This window comes from Ambystoma mexicanum, chromosome 7p (assembly GCF_040938575.1).
Source record: "Ambystoma mexicanum isolate Mex_15411 chromosome 7p, UKY_AmexF1_1, whole genome shotgun sequence".
Classification (NCBI taxonomy): Eukaryota; Metazoa; Chordata; class Amphibia; order Caudata; family Ambystomatidae; genus Ambystoma; species Ambystoma mexicanum.
The window spans coordinates 882,879,420-882,902,567 of NC_090939.1; the positions used below are offsets into that span (position 1 = coordinate 882,879,420).

At 44.7% G+C, this 23,148-nt stretch overlaps 1 protein-coding gene across 2 annotated transcripts in view; it reads left to right on the forward strand.

Moving 5' to 3' along the window:
- The window catches only part of RASA3 (RAS p21 protein activator 3), a 1,503,746-nt gene extending 1,487,335 nt beyond the window's left edge, over nt 1–16,411 (forward strand). For both annotated transcript variants that reach the window (XM_069637121.1, XM_069637122.1), the window contains one exon: nt 6,012–16,411. In XM_069637121.1, the coding sequence (XP_069493222.1) occupies nt 6,012–6,087 (76 nt within the window). In that variant the 3' untranslated portion in view covers nt 6,088–16,411. The remainder of the gene's footprint in view (nt 1–6,011) is intronic.
- Nucleotides 16,412–23,148: the final 6,737 nt, after the last annotated feature.

Genomic DNA, 23,148 nt, shown 5'->3' on the forward strand with positions numbered 1-23,148 from the left:
ACCACCTGCAATCTCCACCGTTTACACTCTGGAGACTCTTCTATCATACCCTGGGCAGCCTCTAACCTGGGCAAAACGTTTCACTGGTCCACCTCCTAAGCTTGTCAAAACGGAGCGAGATAACACCATCACCATGTTAACAATATGGCAGCCAACTGATGGGTTCTCTTGCAACTAAGCACAGCACCCCTCACCGGTGTTCACTGGCTGACCCTCTCCAGGATGCAACAGGCCATTATAGCAAAACAGTCCCAGTGTCACCAGGGTATGCCATTGTTTCACCGAAAGTAAGTCATTTACCATAAAGTAATTACTTGGAATTTTCATTGAAATATTTAGGGAATTGTGGGTTAAGGAATAGAAAGGGGGTGGGGAGGTGGGGAGGTGTTTGGGATAGGGGCAGTAATGAAGGGGAAGAAGGTTGGGGGGGTCCCCTCCAAATAAAAAAAAGATGATGAAAAAATGTGAAGTAATTACTTTGTGGTGAATTACCACACAGTAATTACTGTCGGCGAAATGACAGGGAACCGTCACCAGATGTCCTCTACAGGGCTTGACCCCTCACTTTTCCCTACCACTTGCAGGGCATTGCTCACTGCTGCTCCATGCTGTGGGCAGGCTGCTCCAATGACATGGTGGCCTGCATGCGGTCTCGTGTTCCACTCTGATGGGCTCTCTTCAAGCGACTCTCCTCTCTGCAGGGGTGCTGCTGCATCAATCGGAACCAGGCTACTACCAGGAGTCGTTGCAAAAATTGGGTTGTTGGCAAACTACTCAGTGGGCCTTGGTCTTCACATTGAGCACACAATCTTCGAATCACCGAGCCAGGGAAGCATTGTCAACACTCTGTACAGGCTGTCAATTTGTCTTTGCCTGTTTTCTGATGGCCAAACGGTTACAGGATATCCAGGCCCACAACACTCTACTAGCAAGCACAGGTCTCTTCTGTTATCGTGCAAATTTGCATTTCAGGACCACCACACTTTAGTTTGCCCCTGTTATCTCCTTTGTTTCCAAGGTGCATGCAGTGGAATTCCGTGAGCGTCCAACAGACCTCATAGTCCATGCTACTGCACTGTGTCTGCCCTTGATCCTGTGATCGGTTCAACAGAATGACTTAAGGAAATACAGGGGTAAAGGACAAGTTTAAGTCACTCCCTTCTGCTTCAATGCCAATCTGGCCACTTCCCCCTTAAGACTTGCTGCATTTTACTTCCTTCAGACATGTGTTTTCATAATCCACATCTGATCATTGGGATCAGCCCAACAATCTAAAGGACAATCGCATTACAATTCACTTGGATCCCTCTGCCACCCACATATAAGCTTTTGTGCCCTTATCTTCTTTGCGGATCCCCTTACATTCTCCAGACTCAGATCTCAAAAGTTCAGGTGGCGGGTAAACTGAAGCCAGCTGACAATTTCTGCTTTTGGGGCACGTGAGAATGTGTTGTCAAACAACAATCTTGGCTCTGATTTTCTGTCTTTTTTTTCACTTCCTCAATCTCAAAGCAAACATAGTCTTAGTCAACAGACAAAGCAATCAACATCTATTGCATAAAGGAGGAAGCCAGACCTTTTTCCCCCCACTTCAGCTGTCCGGCTGGTGTGGGAATGGGTAATGTTTACAAAGTGCCATCGATAGCACTAGGATCAATTGGTTGGTTGATGTTGTAATGTCCAGTCAGGGCCCCTGCTAAACGTGAATACTTATCATTATTATGTTTCTCATGCCTCCATCCATGGAGGACCTCTTGCATTGTAATCGGCTACAAGGAGATTGTTGTTGCAGGTAGAAGTCGAACAAAAGAGATGATGGCTGGAAGGTTTTGTATTAATCTGAACCTCTGGCATTGCTCTGGGCAACTCTCCAGACCATCGCTCTTCTGCTTGTCAAGCCATTACAGAAGCAGGAAAGACCATATGCAAATCAGGCTTGGTGCCACCCCAAAAAGGGTAGTGCAGCCTGAACTGCTTGGCCACACCCCTTCTGCACGAGATTACCAGCTACCCCAGATACGTTTCGGCGTTCTTGGCATCATCAGTGAGGTGCATCTTGGGTCTCTATGCCCAGCAGGCTCAGGTCCCTGGTCCGGGCATACCCGTCCTACTCCGGGAGACCATATATGGTCTTTCCCCTTCTGTAATGGCTTTGCAGGCTGAAAAACATGCCCGGAGTGTTGCCCAGAGCTGTGCCTGTAGTAAAACCTTCCAGAAATCACATTTTGGTTTTACTGTAGTGGGCCGGGTATGCCCAGATGTGTCCTGAGCCTGCAGAGCCTAGAGACCCTAGCTACTCCTCACTGACGCCCAATGAAGCCGAAACATGTCTGCAGTTGCTTGCAATTTCCTCCCTGATGAGCAGTGTATGCATCCTATTTCCAGTGCATCCAATTTGCTCTTGGGTTACAGCTCTGTGTTGATTTTTTTCCCAAGAGCACTGTACATTTGGCCCATGATTTCCTGTGTCATCAAGTTACTCTTGTTGAAAACTACCTTCTTAACGCCCATCACTTCAGCCTGGAGATTCTGCAAGTTCGTTCTAATGTATAAAGCTGAATGTATGTGTATGTATGTCCGGCTATACAAATCCACACCGGTGAACCCACGTCTACCAAATTTTGCATGGATTCCTCTTTTGTCTGGAGCAAGATCGTAGTATGTTTGGATGCAAAAAATCTGATATGCAAATAAAATGTGGATGTGTATGTTTGTCCGGCTATACAAATACACACTGTTGAACCCACTACTACCAATTTTGTTTGGCCCCCTCATTTGTCTGGGGCAAAATTGTAGTATGTTTGGATGCAAGTAATTCACTCCGTAGACACCCTCATTTACTAATGCTGACCCCGATTCACTGCAGTAGAAACTAGGAGGCAATATTTAGAAAATTGTCTGAAGCAAAATGTTTGATGTGTTGGTTATTCCTTTGAAATGTGATTACTACTGTAAACAGTTCGAAATTGTTTATTAAAGCATTTTTAAAGGGAATAAAAAATAAAGTATCTCCCCACTCCAACATGGGAAATGGCAAGGTTACAGTTTACCTAAGTTCATTCACGAGAAGTGCACGATCAATCTTTCTTGCACATTTTCTCAACTGTGCTGAAGCCATTAAGTGACTGAAACATGCCGCACAAAAACGCACATAACTTGGAAAAGCTCCATCTAATGCAAAGCGACAATCGATATCAAGAGCTTCTGAAACACAACAACAAACAGCACGACTTGCCGACCAGGGGACAAGAGCAACATCCTCCAGGGCACATGAGACACCACTCGATCAGGATATGGGCAACACCACATACCCCAGCTACTCCTTCATAAAGATGACTTGGCACTTCTGGCCGCTCCCTTTATCACTGCAGTCCAATTGGATTTTAATATTCACAAGAAAGACTGCCATTGGGTATTTTGCGTACATTGCTTTTCCTCGGATCAGAATTTCCTTTGTTTTGGAGTTCCAACTGGACAAAGCTTTATATCGTTGGTCCTAACACACCTCTCCAACACTCAGGAGTCTTTTAATTTTTTTTCTCATGTTTTCATACAACCTTCTGCCTAGCACACACTGCCTTTTTTTTTTGCACTTTCCACCTTATCATTGCTTCTATGCTTACACCGAATGGGCACTTTCCCATTGTGTCTAGTTCCACTGCTCAACTTTTCATACCTTTTCTGCAGCCAAAGCTCAGTCTCCCCATTTCAACCATGTGATCTAACATTTTCTCTCTTACTTTCCTCATGATAACGATCTGGCTGCTTTTTTCTGCAGAAAACACCTTTCCCTATTTTTGCTCCTTCTCTGCCCCCACGTTTTATGGCTGCTGTATTCCTGGACTCAGTTAATGCCCACACCAGCCTAAAGAGAGATCCCGTGATCTCATCTGCTCTCTGCTCCACATTCATGTCAGGAGACATCTGTACAATTTCACACACTGTACATATTTTACTTTTTCAATTCACTGCAGCCTCTCAGTGAAGTAGAAATGTCATTTCTATCTGTCCTGCGTAATCTCCCCTTTTTTTTTAAATGGGTGTATGTGGTGCGTGAACATATGCGAAGGGCTGGACTGTGAAAATGTGTTCGAGCCTGTATACTGGCCCAAAGAGAGCTTCCTCCGTATAATGTAAACATACTGCCCTAGATGTTTTAATGTATGTCTGAGTTTGCCATTGCATCCCTGGTTTTGTTCTTAAGATTTGTATAAACCAAATAGCATGTTCACCCATATTGCTCTATGCATCTGTGCCAGACTGTCCATATATATTTCAAGAATTGCAATATGTTGCTTTGTACAATACTAAATTGGATCTGATAATTTTAGAATTCTAATATAAATTAATATGTTGTATTTTGTTATATCCCCAAGAGTGACTCCAATGCCCATTTAAAAACCTTTATATGTTGTTTTTTCTGGTTAGTCGTGGCATCACAACTCATCTAAGATAATGGGCTGTCATAAATTCAGCACTCCCTTTACAGGACTTTTGAAGGCAGCACAGACCACACACATTAACACACAGAAGACGTATCTACCAAGCGGTAATGAGTGCATTACACAGATAGGTTTTTAGTTATGGCAGCAGTACAGCATGTATTCTAAGGGAGTAAATATCAACCGCATGTGCATAATCGAGAAGAAGCCATCCATCTTATTCTTTCACCTTATAAAAAGCGTGTGCCACTATCTGGTTACATCGAATGAAATGTATGATGTGGCTACAGGGCTAGTAGAGGCCGAGACGACTATTAGATCCTGCCTTCACAATACAGCTCCTCCCCAGAATATGCATAAAAGTCTTAATTTTCTACTGTTACCATGTAGGTCTATTTTTAGCAAGAAAGGCCAGACAGAAGGACATTTCTTCGCAGTGTGAATGCGCAATGCGTTTGCATGTTAATCATAATCCCCCCAGGCTGAGCTTGAGTCCTGAAGTAGACAGTTTTTTTTAATTGTTTTTTTTTAGGTTCTCTTTGTAGGCCTCATCCAGTGGCCTATCGAGTTACTGACTAGGGCGAGGGACACATTGCTATAAGCACCCTACAAAGACGCGTTATCATATTACTCCACGGAATTGATTGATAGTCATACAAACAATTGTACAAAGCTAAATATTTCCAGACTTCCACCCTTTTAATGTGGGTGGGTGTGGACAACCAAGCAGGTTGCTTGGAGCACTGGCTTTACTGCCAGCATTGCAGTAGAGGTCTTAATTTTGAGCATGCTGTTGGCTACTTGCGACCTTTCAGGCCTTGCGCATTTTTTAAAATCCGACTAGACCTGCGGGGTGAGTGCCTTAGTTTACATTCTCGACAAAGAGAAATGCACTCACTCTGTGGTGACTGCTGACAAAACATTTACTGATACTTTCTGTTACATGGTGCATGTCACCATAACCACACTTCATATTTGGTGCAATGCTGCCATCCAAAGGCAGTGAAACTTTTATTTTCCATTTATTTCAAAGACATTTTGTTTACAGAAAATGTCAAGTAAGTTTCAAACATTCCCCATACTCGCCAACAAGGTCCAGTATCTAGCAAACAATACTTGCCTTTCATAAAATCTCATTAACAATGAGTGTGCTAGTAGATTTTCCAAGCTCTGCCTCTTCACCCACACCCTTACACTGCCCTTTCTCTACCCCAAACTCCATCCCATCCCAACCACATCGAATGTACTCCTCCTGTAAAAAAAGGCAGCTACTATTTATGTGCACGTAAATAAAGACAACAGTGCTCCCCCCTGGACCTTCCAGCTCCAGGTTCCCACCCTTGTCTGGTAACCACCATGAAACGAGAAGAGGGGGTGCACACATTTCCATGGCAACCATTTTATTTGTATTTGTTTTGTGGGAGCACAAGCCATACTCCATTAAGACCCTCACTGCACTTAGGCATTTAACTAGGAAAATGGGCCACTTGCCAAGTTGGATTGCATTCATTGTGCTAAACCCCTAGTAAGTGTGTGGTCATTCTTACTAAGCCTTGCTTTTTCTTGCAGAGAACATCCAATCGGAGACAAGAGTTTCCAAAGCTACATCAGGCAGCAGTCTGAGATTTCAGCGCACTCCATTTGAATTGCACCCACATCATAGGATCCTGGCAAATGGCATCGACGTGCAAAAGGAAGGCAAAGGCAAAGTCATCAATACGTTGCGAAACACCTAGAGATCAGAAATGCTCCCCAAGCAAATAGTGAACCTTAGTGTATTTTTATTTCTCTCCCCGAGAACTGTTACAGTAGTACTATGCACTTTACTCATCTAATACCCACAGATGAGAACTTTTTTTTATTGTTTTTATTGTGTTTGCCCACTCTTTTGTTTCGTGAATTCTTATTGATCAGTTTAATGATCAAGTGTGTAATCCTCAGCTTATTAACATCTTCAAGACGCCAAGTTCCTAAAGCCAGAAAATGTTTGACATTTTCTAAGCGCATTGCGTGATTTTCCACTGCTTGGTGCTCTATGTTAAAATGGGTGCCTCTTCCAAGCAATTCATGAAAGACTCTCGGATAAAGCAGCTTCTTCAAATACTTGGGGTGAAAGATATTTACTTTGCGAAAGTTTTTTTTTTAATGAGTATTTTTAGTGTGCCAATGTGTTTTCTAAAATGTAGTCTTGTGTCTCAGTAGACTGTGTAATGTCACATTTGTCGCTTATAACTCATGGCTGGTTGCACCACAAGGAGTCATCAAAAACATCTCTGAGAATAAGCTGTGCCCTTCTGAAGTGAGGTATGTCATTTTAGAGCAAGTTTTAACCATATGGAAGCGTTCTACTTAATAATGCACCCTAAAAGCATGTGTTGTAGGACTTTTACAACGTAACAGCTTGCTCAGTAAATTCTTGCGAGAGCAGTTCCTCTTTGTGTGGCTATGTAAACTGGATTTCACCAAATGTTGAAAAAATGTAATGGTCGGAGTCAGTTCATCACTTTACCCAGTTGCATTGTTGAGCGACAGTGCACAGATAGCATGTTTGCAGACATTAATAGATAACACAATTCTACACCTTGGAATCTTTATAATTTATAATAAATACAAAACTATTTTAATGCCTGTGTATGACACCGGAGCATGGTTGGCAAAGAGAAATGGCTCCTTCCATTGAAACTAACATTACTTTTTTTTTTTTTTTTTTTTTAAAAAGGTGTTTCCAATTTAAACCCAGACATGCGTGAACTAGCACACTGTCTATTTAATTTTTTTCTGATAACACAAAGAAAATGGAATTGTGATGGATTGTCAATATCCTGTTGATGCAGAGGAGACGACTGTTGCTTCAGGAGCAGAACATATCAGGCTGGTGTCACTTGACCTGTGGTTCTTTGTTCCTCTTGTGTGCAACGCCACAATTGTTTCTCTTGAGGATTTTTCTGTTTGGTTTGAACCACGTTCCTCATTCGATATTTCATTGCAGAGCTTCAGGTTTGGGCAAAGAAAAGTTATTTTCTGTCACTTTTATTTGTGTCCCTCTTGTCTGTCCTTTTCTTGCCATGTCAGACCCGTTTGGACGCTTGTTTAAGTGTGGTGGCAAGACGGCAAAGCTGAGCGGGCACATCCTGTGCATGTACTGCCCGTCTTCCTACCATGGTGTCAAGGATTGTCTGACAGTTATGAAATGATGTGACAGAGTTTGAAGGAAAGTCAATGCTGCTTTTTGAGACCCCGATTATTAACCAACTGAGCGATCACAAGCTGCTCAATTTACTAAAGATGTGCACAATTCTGACATGTGTTTAAACACCATGTTACGCGTGTACTCGCCTACTGAGATAGATGTGATGCACTGTGCCACTTCTGTGTTCCAGGTTTTGCAATTGAGTAATTTTAGATATTTATATTGATGTAATAGACAAAAAGCTGAGAAAGTATTTTTTTTTTAACGTGAATTTGTATTTCAACATTAAGAAATAGCAGTCTCGAATTCTGAAGACAATGAACAATATTACATGTTAGGTAAAGGAAAGCTGCCCAGATTCCTGGAAACTGCCCTATTGTAATTTAGTTTTTTTAATAGTACAGCATGTGGCCAGAAAATTCTGATGCAAATCCTGTAGAAAAAAGCAATGAATGAAAATCCGTGCTTTGTTATATTGTGAGGCATTAAGTGTGGTTTGAAATTGATTTTGCACTGCTGTAGTTGACCATGGGAGAAACTTTATAGAGAATTGTCTCTTTGGACTAGATAACAGCAGAATACCAAGATGGGTATATATACTGCAGTTTGTTGTATTGTTTGTTTTAATGGAAAATGAAAACTTTAGATATGTATGAAGCATATCCAGTAACAATTTCAAAATGTTTTTTATTCTGCCTTTTTTAGTATTTTGTTAACAAAACGTGTACAGAAATCTTTGAAATATTTACGCTTGTAACGTTATGATAGCTTCAATAATGTATGTTGCCTAGAGCATAGATGTTGTAAACGGTCTCCTATGTCTAGAAGATAAAGAAAAAAAATGTTGTGTATTTATATATTTAATATATAGTTCTATGTACATATATGTAAAAGTAGTCCTCCCGCACTCCACTCTTCTAAATCTCCACATGCTTTGTTCACTATCTTCTGGGGTCAGTGCGAAGATTCTGAAACACTTTCATTAATGAAAACCCATTTTGTAACTCAGTTGTTAGCGACATTTTGAACACTTGTCAGTATTGTGCAGGACTCTTCTAAAATGATGTTGGAATGGAAGGTAACCGAGCAAAATCATCTGTGTGATAAGCAGAGTCCACGGAACATAGATACAAATGTACATTCGATGCAATAACAAAATGCCCCCTCCCCTTTGTAACACCCAAGTGTTGGTTGATGGAAAGGTCTGCATATAGCTATGACTCTAAAGGTGGCCTTGTCAAATGGTCTCCAGCACCTGTGTTTTTGGGTACAAGTGGGAACAAAACAGAATTATGCCACTTGGTCTGCTACTTGGATTCCAGTGCCAAAATAGGAAGGAATACTTTAGTTTGCTTTCCATTAAACTGTGGCATAGATTATTTTCTACCTATTGTTCTCTGGCTGTGTTCTGTCTGACGCTTCTTGGTCAATAGGCGCAAACAACTCTTCTTGTGAACCGCATAGCGCAACGCCGGGTCCTTGTTTCTGAGCGCTGCACATCAAGCAGTAAGAGTCACATCGACCTTTTGCAGCTTCATCCAGCCTAGTCCGCTCCAGAACCATCTCCACTGCTGCACCAAAAAGAAATTGCTAACAGTTTAACTTGTCCTTTAGGCCAAAAACTATATTCTCGGTCAAGAGCATCTGAGCATCATTCTTGCAGGCAATTGCCTTCATCCTGAATTGGCAAGATCTGTTACTGGGTTCTATATCATAACTTTGCCCTGGTTATATCACTTTCGCGACCTGGTCGGTGAATTAGAACTTTCCCTTTAGTCAACGTTCTCCCGGTTGCTATGTCTTGTCTTTCTTCGTGCTGCTTTTGGGCTGACATTTCCAACTTAAGTCCGTCAATCCGTCCTACCTCCACCCTCATGTAGTCGCTACTGAACCCACTCCCTTCCGTGCTCTACTTCGTACTTTCCACTGTACCTGTGTCCCCCTCGTTCTCCTATGTATGTATGTATGCATGGATGTATGGGATTTATAAAGTATGAACATAGCTGGGAAGCTACGGAGTGCTGTGCCTAGGGAACTCATATTGGGGGTTGCAGGTAGGCTATGTGGTTTTCACAGGTAGCTGGGATGGGAAGAGGGAGCACAGAAGGGGGTACTCTTGAAGGCCGAAATGTAGGGCAAGTGGAGCTATTGGAGGATGTTATTTGAAAAGTCTTCAGCCCCTTCCTAACTTGGTTACTTGTACCAGAGACTGGGTACCTAGCCAGAAAACACCAGTTTTCTAGGTTTTACCCCCTGCTGTAGTTCTTTGTTTCTACTTTGGCAATGTGGTTTCTGATTGGGCATTGACCTCTGCAGAATGTGAGTTTCTCTGTCAGGTAGAGCTTTGTTTTGGTCGGGAGTTATTGTAGGTGATAAAGGCCGTTTTGAACATGTATCATTGAAGGGGTGGCCTGTGCAGCACCTTGATGTATGTGATGTTACATTTTTTAGTTCTCTGTGGAGGTGTGTTTGTGTGCTGGATGGCTCCTTCATTTCTCTTTCATTTCGCTTCCATCACATGCCAGAATGCTCCAATAGTACTCTGCGGCTCTGTCTTCCCTCTCCATTGGTTTTCAACAGTGTGGGTTTACACTTCAGTTGGCTCTCTTCGTTGCCTTGCGCCGCACCACATGTCCCGGCATAGTCGACTCCTACCGCAGGGCCATATCCCATGTATCCATACTTTGTAGTTTTCAGTGGGACCCCCTCAAACATCACCTTCCCTGTCCACTTCACTGTGTTCCAAAGATCCTTTCTGGATTCATAAACTTCGTGTTCGCATGTGTTGCATAAAGTTAAGTCTTGTCGATTTTGCTCTTTTCTTGTTTTTTAAAGCCTCTCATCAAGTGAATTTCATTTTAGTGACGAACAATAGATCTGTTGTCAAAGTATGCTTTCCAGTAGGCCTGGCTCTGTCAAACATGCCTTTTGCTTTTTACGATCTTCGGTTCTCTTACTCTTACGTCCCATCCACTTTCCTTCATATTGTATGGGCGTCCCTCCCAAGGGACGAGAGACAGAACCTTTTTCACCAGAAAAAAACCTTCCCCTTTAAATTTAGAGGTGCACGGGGGTGCGGCCCAGGGAGCATGCGCTGCCCTGACTCCGCCCTCAGGCACCACAACTCAGTCCCCTTTTCCACATCGACTGGAATGGGCCGAATTCACCAGCGCTCCTGGGTTTGGCTTTGGCCATGTAATTCCACGTGCGGATACTTCTTCTCTTTGTCTTCTTTTTTATCATTCAGGTACACGGTCCTCGGGTGTCACGCTCCTCCACGGCGCATGCCAACTTCTACAGGGTTCAGCAGGTGTCCATCCTGCAACGCACTCTTTCCAACTTCAGACCCCACGCCCTCTGCCTATGTTGTCTTGGCCCAGACCACGGTTGGCAATCTAGTCCAGCGTGTGACTAGCTGTCCTCAAAAACGCTGAAGAACAGACTAGCCAGGTGGAGGGAGCTCTTTCAGAAGTCACCTCCAGAGGATCTCAAGACCTTTGTGAAGCATCAACCCAAGCCCGATATTCTCCATCACACCCCTCAAAGGAGGCTCCTTCTGAGACACTCGCCCGCGCGGGAGGGGCCGCTCAGGTCCTTGTACCAACACTTGCACCAAGGCTGCTGCAGCTACCGGTCTCCGGGCCGAGGGATCCTCGGATCCTCCCGGTGACAGTGTTGAGGGACCGACAGGTTCTTTTACTGATTCTTCCCCAGAGGGGCTCTGCCGTTGTACCAACACCATGGCCGAGGGGCTATGCCCTATTACCGGCAATACATCAGAGTCGGCGCCTAAAGACAGCACTACCAACCCCTGGGTTGAGGGTGCACACCTACCGGGCCTTGGCCCGAGGAGCAGGGTAGGCATTGTGATCCACACACGAGTCCTGGAGGAGGCCGGGCCCAGCGGGCCGAGCCACACGTCGCAGGCACATGGCAGGCAGCCTGACAAAATGGCCGCCATGCCAGAAAGAGGCACCCATCTAACGTCATTCCAGGAATTCGGCGAAGAACAAGTGTCAAGGTGGGACTGGCTTCAACCAGGTACGTGGCTTACAGCCTACCCCTCTTACGCACAGGACAGCTTTCCTTTGCGTCCCTATGGACAGGGTATGCAGCAGCCTCAGCAACCGCCCGCTACCCCATCAGCACCCCTTACCACCGCTTCAGTCGGTGAGGAGGTTTTCTTTGAGAGGTTCCTCTGCCTCATGAAGTCACCGCGGATAGGCGTTTTCCTTAGAGACGCCATCGGGGAAGTTATTCCCTTCATGCTTGAGGCACCACAGACGCCTGCATCGGGCCCCCAGGCCCCGGTGCAGCCGGCTCCACGCGAACTCTGCCGCTTCCTCAGCCTCCTGCTGCAGTCCCTGTACCCCATCCTCCGGCACCATCTACTCCTCCTCCTCCTCCTCCTCCACAGGATCCTCCAGGTCCGCAGGATGCAGACTAGGAGGAGGATCCGAACATGCCATCCTCAGCCAGGGCCTTCCACAAATGTCTTGCTGGGCTGACGGAGTACCTGGGCCTACCCCAACACGAGGTCGAGCAGCCGGTAGAGGGGTTTTTGGCTGAAGTCCTCACACAACGCCCAATCAGGGATTCCTATTCAGACCAATGTAGTCTCTGTGACCAAGAAGGACTGGCTCAAACCCCACTCAAGCGCTTGGGAGCCAACCTGAACGATCTCTCGGTCCACGGCACCTGGACTCGACAGGAGCATGAATACCACATCAATTGGCTAGAGCTGTACGCTATCTGGCTGGCGCTCAGGGCATTCCTACCACTTCTCAGGGGCAAGGTTGTCCTCATCCAGACGGACAACTCGACCAGCATATACTACGTCAACAAGCAGGGAGGCACCACCCCCTCCTCTGTGCAGACTGGCGATCAGCATGTGGGAGTGGGCCCTGGAAAATGACATTTACCTTGCGGCAGTCCACCTCCCGGGGGAATCCAACCTGGGAGCGGACAATTATGAGTGGCAGCTAACCTACTTCATTATTCAGGAGATTTTCAACCGGCAGGGCCGCCCCTGGGTGGATCTCTTTGCCACCTAGCACAACAAAGTGTCAAATAACAAGGAGGGTCCTGGGAGTCTCTCTGCCAGACATTAGTCCTGGTTACGAGAGCCTTACCCAGAGTCTTTCGCTCACTTAGTGTCCCCAGTTCGCCTCCTGGCAAGGTCAGGGCCCCGGTTCTCTGGGCGATGCATTTCACCCCCAGTGGACCGGCATGAAAGCCTACGCCTTTCCGCCCACTCCCCTGATTCACAGGGTAATTTGCAAAATCAAGGAATCTAGCCAACTCCTCATCATTCTAATAGCTCCATGGTGGCCTACCAGGCCATGGTTTTCAGAGCTGCTCAGTCTCTCGGAAGTGCCCCCGATTCACCTCCCGACAGGCCCAGCACATCTTCTGGCTCAGCAAGGGGGCAGAGTCATCCACCCAGTGCCAGCGAAACTAGCCCTCACAGGGTGGTACCTGAACAGGTAACGCTTTGCCACCATAGCCTCTCACTGGCCAATCTGGAGATCATGCAGAGCGCTAGGAGCAAAGCTACCAGGGCCCAGTACAAGAGCAAATGGACCAGATTCTGCCACTGGGCAGACTCCAAGGGAATCGACCCCCTGTCGTGCAGCTTGGATGACGTGCTCTCTTTTTCGGCACACCTCGCTTATTCAGGCAAGCAGGTGGACACCTGCTGCACATACCTTGCAGCCATTGGTGCTTACAGGAACTCTGAGAAGGGCATTTTTCCTCCTCCAATCCTATTGTCAAACATCTGACGGGACTCGTAAGGCTATACCTGCTTGTCAAGAGACCACACCCGGTGTGGGACCTTAACATAGTCTTTGGCGCCCTGGCCAAACCATTCAAGCCAATGGCATCCGTGGACATCAGGCTGGTTACCATCAAGACGGCTTTACTAGTCAGCCTTACCTTGGCTCGTAGAGTCAGCGAAATCTAGGCGCTGGTCGCCTCTGAGCCATATACCACCTTTAACAAGGATAAGGTAGTTCGGTGGACTCACCGGCATTTCTGCCCAAGGTGTACTGTCGGCTTTCCACTTGAATGAGGAACTAGTCCTTCCTATGTTTTTCCCCGATCGCAAGGACGAAGCTCAGAGTGCTGCACTGCCTGGATGTCAGGTGTGCCCTGAAATTCTACTTGGACAGGACCAACGGGGCTTCCACAAAGCCGGCACCCTGTTTGTCACTTTCGGTGGCTCAAGACCAGGCTATCAGGCCTCCAAGGCTTCCATATCCCACTGGATGGTTTCCACCATCAAAGAAGCATATGAGGGCCAGCACAAGCCGCTACCGGCCAACATGCATGCCCACACAGTCAGGGCCAAGGCAACGGCCACTGCATTCCAGCTCCATGTCCCTTGGCAAGTCATAAACAGGGCGGCCACCTGGGCCTCTCCCTCTGTTTGGCTGCCGGCTCTAGATCTGATGTGGCTTTTGGACAGGCGGTTCTCAGGAACCTATTTGCTTATGGAGGGTCTCCTCTCCAACTTGGGGCTACAATCAGTTGTAATCGCCCATACAGTATAAAGGAAAGGGGACAGGGACGTAAGAGTAATTATAAGTAACTCACTGTAGTGACTAACGTACTCTAAATCCATAGTCCCCTTTCCTCCATAGGCCCCACCAACCTCCCCCCTAATAATAATGGTGTCATTAAGCGTTGTTAAATCTATTGTCGATGCGTCGAGGTGTGGCACCAGAGGGCGGAGTCAGGGCAGCGCATGCTCCCTGGGCCGCACCCCAGCGCGCCTCTAAATTTAAAGGGGAAGGTTTTTTTCTGGTGAAAAAGGTTCTGTCTCCTGTCCCTTGGGAGGGACGCCCATACAGTATGGAGGAAAGGGGACTATGGACTAATAGTACGTTAGTGACTACAGTGAGTAACCTATAATATCTTGTCCCAGCTTGTGTGTGTATGTATATATCAACAGTATTTGCTATTTCAAAGCTAATCGCTACTTTGGCATAAATCTTTCTTCCAGCTTTTCTAATGTTTAGCCTTTTTATCCAGAAGGTCTCTTCTCAATAATTTCTTTAAAAAAACAGAGTAGAGAGATCTGTAAATATGAAGAAGCAGATGTTTCCAGTTTAGCTAGAAATAAGATTCCTGTTTTCTTGTCTGAGAATGAAATACTCATTTTTTCTTTTCTCCAAGAACAGTAAAAGCCAGCACTGTCAGGTGTACAAATGAATTGGTGGTATGTGTACAAATGTATTGGTGGAATGGGAGGTGAACACGTTAATCCTCCAGCACATTTGGATCCTGCGATTATTTAGGTGAGGGCCTATTTATTAGCAGACCTAATGGGGACTTGTTGAGGCAGTAATGTGCCTTGTGTTTTGTGAGTTCCTTGATGACAGCAGTGACCGCTTAGGAGTACTGCTGGTATCTACACCGATGGTGGTTTTGGTTTTCAGAATGATCCTCCTCTCCTGAAGGCTTTTGAGACATCATATCCTTCCTTACTGGTTACTGCTTTTGCACCACCTTATGGGCAGTCAGAATACATTTTGGTGCACTATGGACCCTGTGCTTGTAGTCGGCATGCTCCCATAGAGTAGATGAGGTTGCTTGAGCTTTCTGATCTTTATTTAGGCTATAAGTGGGTGTGCTATTGTTTTGCCTGTGGTTAACGAGTTTGACACGACCAAGTCAAGTCTAATTTTACCTCAAGGTCAGAGGAAGCAGTTCATGGGTCTTGGACTTGAACGGCCCTTTGCTGCCTTCAACTAGTTCTCTGCCTGTTGAAGAGATGGAAGAAGATGCATTTGCCCCGTTAGCCAAGGTCATCTCAACTTCTTGGTCAACGTGACCCCAACTTTAGGTTCACTCAATTTAGATATGGATGGGTCACATGATTGACTATTTGCCAGCTTCACTATGAATGAATTTGATTGCCATGAAAAATCAAACTCGTTTTAAAGTTAATGATGTGGGAACAAAATCCAAATTCTATTCAAAAGTACAGCTGCTTGCACACTAATTACCCACACTAAAGGCTAGAGTTTTTCAAGCCCCAACTGTGGGGTCTCAATGATGTGGCGAGGTTCCAAAACCTTTAAACTACTAAAGTGTTGAATGAGACCCCTGAAACCAATGGATAGTCCAGTAAATATCTGCATGTGTGGAATGTCCATGGCTGGAGAACTGCATATGCTCACTGGGTTTTGCACCTGTAGCAGAGATCTGTGTTTAGCATTACAAATTGGACTCCCAGTGAGCGCATCCAACATTTTATCCAAGATCCACAAAATTGGTACTATTGAGTTGGAAAAGTTAAACATCTGTCTCTTCCGCTGTTAAGAAGATGCAAGACTCTGACAGCAAATGTTTTTTTTTTAAAAAAAAAAGGTATACTGCCATGCACACACATTGTGTACAGTATCAATGAAGGGCATATTTCTGTGTTTTAGTATGAACTGCCTGTGTAACAATTATATGTTTCGTGTCTTCTGGAAAATGTTGCATGGTAAAATTCCACTTTGTCCTGTCACTGAGCATTTATGATGAAGTCTGTATATAAACCTTCTTTCGAAAGACTTTGTATTATTTGTCTGGCTGTGTTAATGTATGATCTTTGTGACATACCCTTTATACAATCATATCACGTGTTATGCGATGAAGTACTGAGCTGTTTGCTGCCATTGAACTGCAATTTTTCATGTCTATTTGCAACTTAACGCTGTATATAAAAATACTAATGGCCTGCAGCGTATTTTTACTTGGCAATTAAAGGGAACTGTTTTATTCTTTATGACCACGACTCTGTGCTTCAAAAATGAATTTCCTGAAATGGTTTGCAGTTGCCAACAGTAAAAAAAGTTCTCCAAGGTGCAGGGGATGTGACTACTACAAATAGCCTGAAATATTCTGTTAAATTTGCTCTTAGTGCCTCTTTTCCTGAAACTTAATTATGACACCAGCAGATGGCACTGCTCTACAAGAAATGTGTACTGAGAGCAGAAAGCGAACAATAACCTAGAGTCTTAACGCAACGCAGAAAGAAGCACAGTGAGTGTTTTGAAGTTTAATGAGAAATTGAAGTGGGCGCTCTGACATGGGGCGTGGTCTGTGCATCCCACACAACGCCAAATATACAGAAATCAACAGGTGGCTTTCATTGTCAGAAAATGTTCTACTTGTGTCACTCATCCGGCTTTTTTTGTTTTCTTAGGATTTGGAATGCAAGTTGAACAGTGCGGATGCGTTTGTTAAAGTAAAAAATGAGTCTAAAGAGTGAATACCTTTTATACATAATTGTATACAGATATTACCTCTGAGAAACCTGTTTTTTGTTATTTTTTTAAAGCAGAAATCTGCATGGCTAGTCTTGATCAGTGGTGTATTTAGGTTTTCTGCTACCCTAGGCCCGCAATTACCCACTCCCCAACTCACCTCTGCCAGACTCTGCATATTCACCAGATTCCACCCCTTCAACAAACTATTTCCACGTTGTCCAAACTCTGTCCTTTTACCCCCATTTTGTGACCAGAACATTTTAAGGACATTTTTAAGGTTGCAAGGATTAGAAAGTGATTGCTTTCTCTCTGTTAATTCAAGCCTGTCATCGTCAGTTGTGTTAGTTGAAAGAGTGTTTTCAGATCTCTGCTGCCCAGGATTTGGAGAAGGCAGTATGTTATACAGTTCTGTGCACTAGAGGTACTTGTTAAGGCCACTTGCCAACTTTCGCTTGGGTCAGAAAACAATCTTTTAGAAGATGCGATCAGGGCATAAGCTGTATGCCAACTGGACACAAGTGTGAGAAGGTACGAATGAGGAATTTTGGTTTCAATGCGAATATCAAGTTTCTCTCACAAATTGCCTGCTGTAGCTCTGAGAAGCAGTTAGACTGGTCTGTAATATTAATGCAACATAACTACATTCCTAAATCCGGTCTTGTCAATGGGTAAAGTTTACATATGAAATATATGCAAGTGGTACAGGCACATCTAATACAAATGTTGAATAAAAAGAACTCTACCCCCTTCTCATGGTTACAGCTCTGGTGTTGGCAGCGGGCCAAGTGTAAATAGGGGAAATTACCTTCTGCAGCTGATGTACCTCCAATCCCTTGGGCTGGAGCACCATTAAAATATGGCAAATTCACAATTAAACACTTCAGTAGAGTAAAAACAGTTGGTTAAGGTTCTTGCAATCTTTGGCTGTACATTCTCACAGTGGAGTAATTGATAAGTGCTATAGTCATCCCTAGTGGGACGGGTATGCTCAGATGTAGGTCCCGAGCTTGCTGGGCCTAGAGACCCAAGCTACTCCTCACTGATGACGTCCAATGAGGCCTAAACATGTCTGGGGATGCTTGTGGTCTTGTGCAGAAAGGGATGTGACCTAGCAGTACGGGCTGAACTGCCCCTTTTAGGGTTAGACCAAGCCTGGTTTGCATATGGTCTTTCCCCTACTTTACTGGCTTGGCAGGCTGAAAAACTGGTCTCTGGAGGGCTACCCAGAGCTGTGCCAGTGGTTACAATTGATGCAAAACCTTCCAGTTATCACTTTTTGGCAAATTGGAAATAAAAGCAGGTTACCTGCTGCAGCCCATGTACCTCCAATCCCTTGGGCTGGAACTCCATTATGGCAAAATCACAAGTGAAGTTTGTAAACTCTGCCTGGCATAAACACCAGAGTAAAGACAGTTTGAGAAGGTTCTTGCAGTCTTTGGCTGTGCATTCACACAGTGTAGTAATGGATAAGGGTGACCCTGAACATTCATGTGTGGAAAGTGTAGGGAAGGCATGGTATCACAAGTATGACACCAAGACAATGGATACAATTTATAAAATCTTTATTGAAAATCTTGGGGTTGGAGAAACTCCTATTTTTCCCTATAACTAAGATGGGAGTAGTCTCGACCATCAAACAATAAAGAAAACAGTCTTAGTGGAGTCCGTCAAATCAAAATGGCCTCTGCTAACAAAAACCTAATGCCTGCCCGATCTCTTGTACTAAAAGTGTAGAAAGGAGAAATGTATGCAGTGTTCAAAAGCATAAAGGTAGTTGAACCAGCTCTCCTCCTGACGTTAAACCTCACGGAGTAAGGTTGTCCTTGTAGGCAGGATGACACACTCTGGCTCGCTTTCTAACACTCTAAGCAGTTCCAAACCGTGGATTGAGGCCCACCTGGTCTTCCACGTTAAAGTATCTTTCTTGACTTTCAAAATTGTATTCCAATGTAATGTTCACAAAGGTCCCCCCTCTGCCGGGCTTTGACCTTACAGCTCACAGTTCACATAGGTCCCCCTCTGTGGGGCTCAGACCTCTTACGCCACAGTTCAACACAAACTTGCAAGGAGCTCCCTCCCCCAAGCTTATTGTACTTCGGGTCTCCCTCAATCGGGCTTGGACCCCGTGTTGCTGTTTGTTTGCCTTTTAGCTTCAAACAATGTACCTTTCACAGAGACTTTCGAATGGGCTACTTCCTTTTGCCAGACCACTCCGTTACTTAGTATCACTGATCTCGAAGCTGCCTTTTATTTCAAAGTTCATTCACAGGTCTGACGTTCTTCACGTCTCATCCACAAACATGCAGTCTTCACTTGTGATATGTTGCTACTTCATTCGCTTTAACACACACCGGTCTCTCGGGTTGCTTGCCGATGCACCGGCTGTGTGCGGTTCTTTCTTGTTTTGCTATTTCCAATTCACGAGTCAAGGCTCGTACTCTCCTTGACTCCCCAACTCTGCCGTTAACCCGGGAGGGCCGCTGGCGTCCTTGAAACACAATGCAATCTTCACTTGTGGGATTTGGCCTGTTCCACCTGTCTTTCGCGGTCTGTCGGCGGCAACAGCCTCCAGTAGGGAACCCTGGGGGTATTTGGCCCGCTGCTCTCGTCCCTTGGTCTGTTGCTCTGCTACAGTAGGTGTCCCTTTGTCCCAGAGGTTCTGCTCATACTCAAGCTCTGCCTTGCTCAGAGTGTCTTTAGGTGTTACCATTCGTGTGAGGAGAGCTATCTGGTATCAGGTGTGTGCACTTAGTTTTGAGTACCTGACTCTGCCTGACCCGATTAAGGTACATATCCAGTACAACGTGAGAGTTATTCTGGTTACTTTGTCACCCTCTTCCTCAGCCCAGTGTTTGTGTAAAAGGGGGTGGGGGTTGGGACTTCAGAAAATCCTGCAAAATAGGATGGGGTAGATGAGCAAAAAAGGGGGTAATACCACATCTCAGATTCGGTTGCCTCACCCCCACTCCCCAAAGACCCCTCACCCAAGTGTTCCTCCAGCACTAGGCCACCCCCAGGGTCTGGATCCAGAGGCAATGGCCATGCCCTGGCCACCTGAGAGAGATCCCTGGGGACCAGCGGGTGAGACACCATCTGGTTTCTCACAGAATCAATAGCATTTCGCATACCTGCACAATGCAGGCACCTTTTATAACCAATGAAGTGGTACATACTGTTTACATCATTGCTGTTTGTTCCATCATCCAAAATACCCAACAATCTAAGATTAAAATTGAGCAATGGATTTGGTGATCCAGCACAATATTACCTTTATTGGTGTGGTTTAGGCCATGGATCTTGCCAGCTTGCGTTTAAGGTAATTTAATTTGTTTAACTCCGTAGAGTTGGGTGAACTGATCAATACATATGAACATACATAGGAACATTTGGAGATTTGTAGTTATAGATGTCATGCTGTCGTTTGAAGTACTGTTTCACAGTAAAAACCCTACCTTGTATTTAAAATATGAATTTAAATATTACATATAAACATCACAGTAATGCATTGTGTGACATACTTTGCAGTTGGTTCTCCTGGTAATACTGAGTGTGCAGCAGAATGTCATCAAAGACACATGATAAACCCAGCAGGGGATGCCATTTGTCTGCTTAACACTGCTGCTTCTGTAAAGATGGCTGAATGGATATCTTTACAGTACACTTTGTTGACAGCTGTAAAACAGTGTGTTCCTTTGGCACATAGTGTTCGTTCTTACCCATCTATTTGTCATTTTAACCTGTGATCTATTTCATGCTTGCACCTTTTGGACGGCCACATACCTCTGAAATGTGGGGCCACGGAGGAAAATTTTTGCTTGTTTCTAAACATCATTTTTGTGCCACCTGTGGGAACTCTGTGCTTGATTTAAGCATAGGCATTCATTTAATATTGTTAAATGATGCATCATTTTAACCTTTACTTTTCTGAAGGGAAAACCTCCATTATGCAACAGTTTTAAAAATGCTTGTTGTGTATTTGTTTATAAAAGTGATTCCAAAGATAATGTGAAGTGGCAACAATAAAACCAATGATGTTTTGGCTGCTTTGCATATGAAAGATCCTTTTGGGAAGATAAGAGTGACCAAAGAGCTTTGTCACATATCTCTGTGAGTTGTAAATAACAAAAGCATGCTGGGTTTGGTATGCATTTCCTTTTTTTCTATATTTTCAAAAGTCACCCTTACAATAAAGCTTTGTAAATATCAAGCATATATATATATATATGTTGGGCCAGAAAAGACTTTAGCTATCAGAGTAGAATGACTGCTAACAGCTCAAAATTACTCTGGCATTGTTGTGGGTCAGCCAGACTCAGAGAAAAAAAGTTGGCTTTACATTTAAAAAATAAATACCGGTAGATTGAAAATAAACTGCAATAAAATGTCACTCCTGTGGCAATCTATGGACCTAGGCCTGGGCCTGTTCTGCCTTGTTTTAACTAAGTCTCTGGTCTTGATAACATATTCAAACCTCTATAAAAAAAAAATGTCCGACTCAGTTAACACAATTCTTAAACTATAAACCAGATTAATTGCGTCCTTCAGCAGATAAAGCATGTTCCTCAGGAGTGCGAGGTTCCATCTGATAATGTTGCCTGGGAAAAAATCGCCAGATAGGTGACTTTTCTTTTCCTGCACCCTAAAAGCCTTCCCCCACAAATTCTATGACGGGTATTATTTACTATTACATACTCCTAGAATATTGGGGGAAGGTTCTTCATATCACCCACTGGCAACCTTTTCCCAGGTGACTATTGCTGGATACCGGGTTTGAAGGGGCCTAACCGCATGTGACAGCAGATGGACATTTCCATCCCGACGTGTTAGTGGTCGCCATTCATGCAGCTGAGATCTCTTCTGCTGACTGCATGTCCAGAGTAAAAAGAGAGGCAGCCCAGCCCTTGAACTTGTTGGAGGGGAGGGGACAAAACAGCAACACGGTCCCTTAATAAATATGAACTAGGTGCGCAAATGGGTAGAAATGGGTAGTGGGGGATCCGAGGGGAGCCTGGCAAAGACCTGCCGCAAAAGTAGTTTTTGTGACTGCCAGGGCTCAACCCCGGATAGCCCACTTGCACAAAATAAGATTTAGTTTGTATGCAGGACTTTGCCTGCTCATAGAGTTCATAGCCCTTAGGCCCACTGCCTCTGCACAGTCTTCTCTTAAAGGACTTGCTAGGGAGTGATGTTATCACAATAACCAAGCAGAGATCATCTAGCAAAAGTGTTAAATCTGGAAGGGGGCCGGTTTCAGTATCCCCTACGGTCAACAAGCTGGATGCAAAGGTGTTACGCATCCACCCTGCTAGTAAAATATACTGCTTACACCAAAGGGCGTGCCCACCCAATAGAGAATATAAACCTTGTGTCTGCAAACTGAGGCTCTCCAATTGCTTTGAACAACAACTTTCATTACCCCTAGCCAGCATAGTGAATGATGAACGATCATGGGAGCCATAGTCCAGAACGTCTGGAGATGCACAGTTGCAGACCCCATACACCAACTGTCTGTCGCCTGTCTGCCACTCCTTGCACCTTATTCCGAATGTCTCTCCACACTCTGCTAGTAACCTATAGTGCATTCATCCCTGCTCCTTCTACTCACCTTTCCTATGCTTTCTTTAATCATGCTACAACTTCCTCCTGTCCTATCTCTAGTAAAAAAAGTACAACTCGAAACTCCCACTACTCTATTTTTCTTCTACATCCTTCCAACAAAGCTGACTAGCTTAACCATACCTCCTTCCTCTAACACCTATCCACCTCACTTCTCTTCCTCGAGATGCAACTTCTCTTCCTTACCTCATCAACTGAACATTGTACACTGGAATGCTTAGTCTGTGTGCAACAAAACCTGTTTTATCACTAGACCATCTTGCTATCACTGAAATCTGGATTTCTCCAACTGATACTTCCACTCTGGCAGCCCTACATGACTCCAAACTATCCTTTGTTCACTCTCCTCAACTGACTGACAGAGGTGGAGGCATCGGACACATACTCTCTTCCTGCCTCAGTGCCTCACAAATATCCAATGCTGTGTCCTCTCCTACTTCTTTTGAATTCACCATCTCTACTATTGCTCTGCTTCACTCAGTTCACATCATCTCCATTTGTCGCCTTGCTGGTCCCACTGGACCATTCTTTGATGACCTTGGCCAACTCATTGAATCTCTTTCCACCAACCATCACCTCATTCTCCAGCATGCGGTCTGTCATAGATTCACATGCTCATAAATATTCCCTGCTGTCA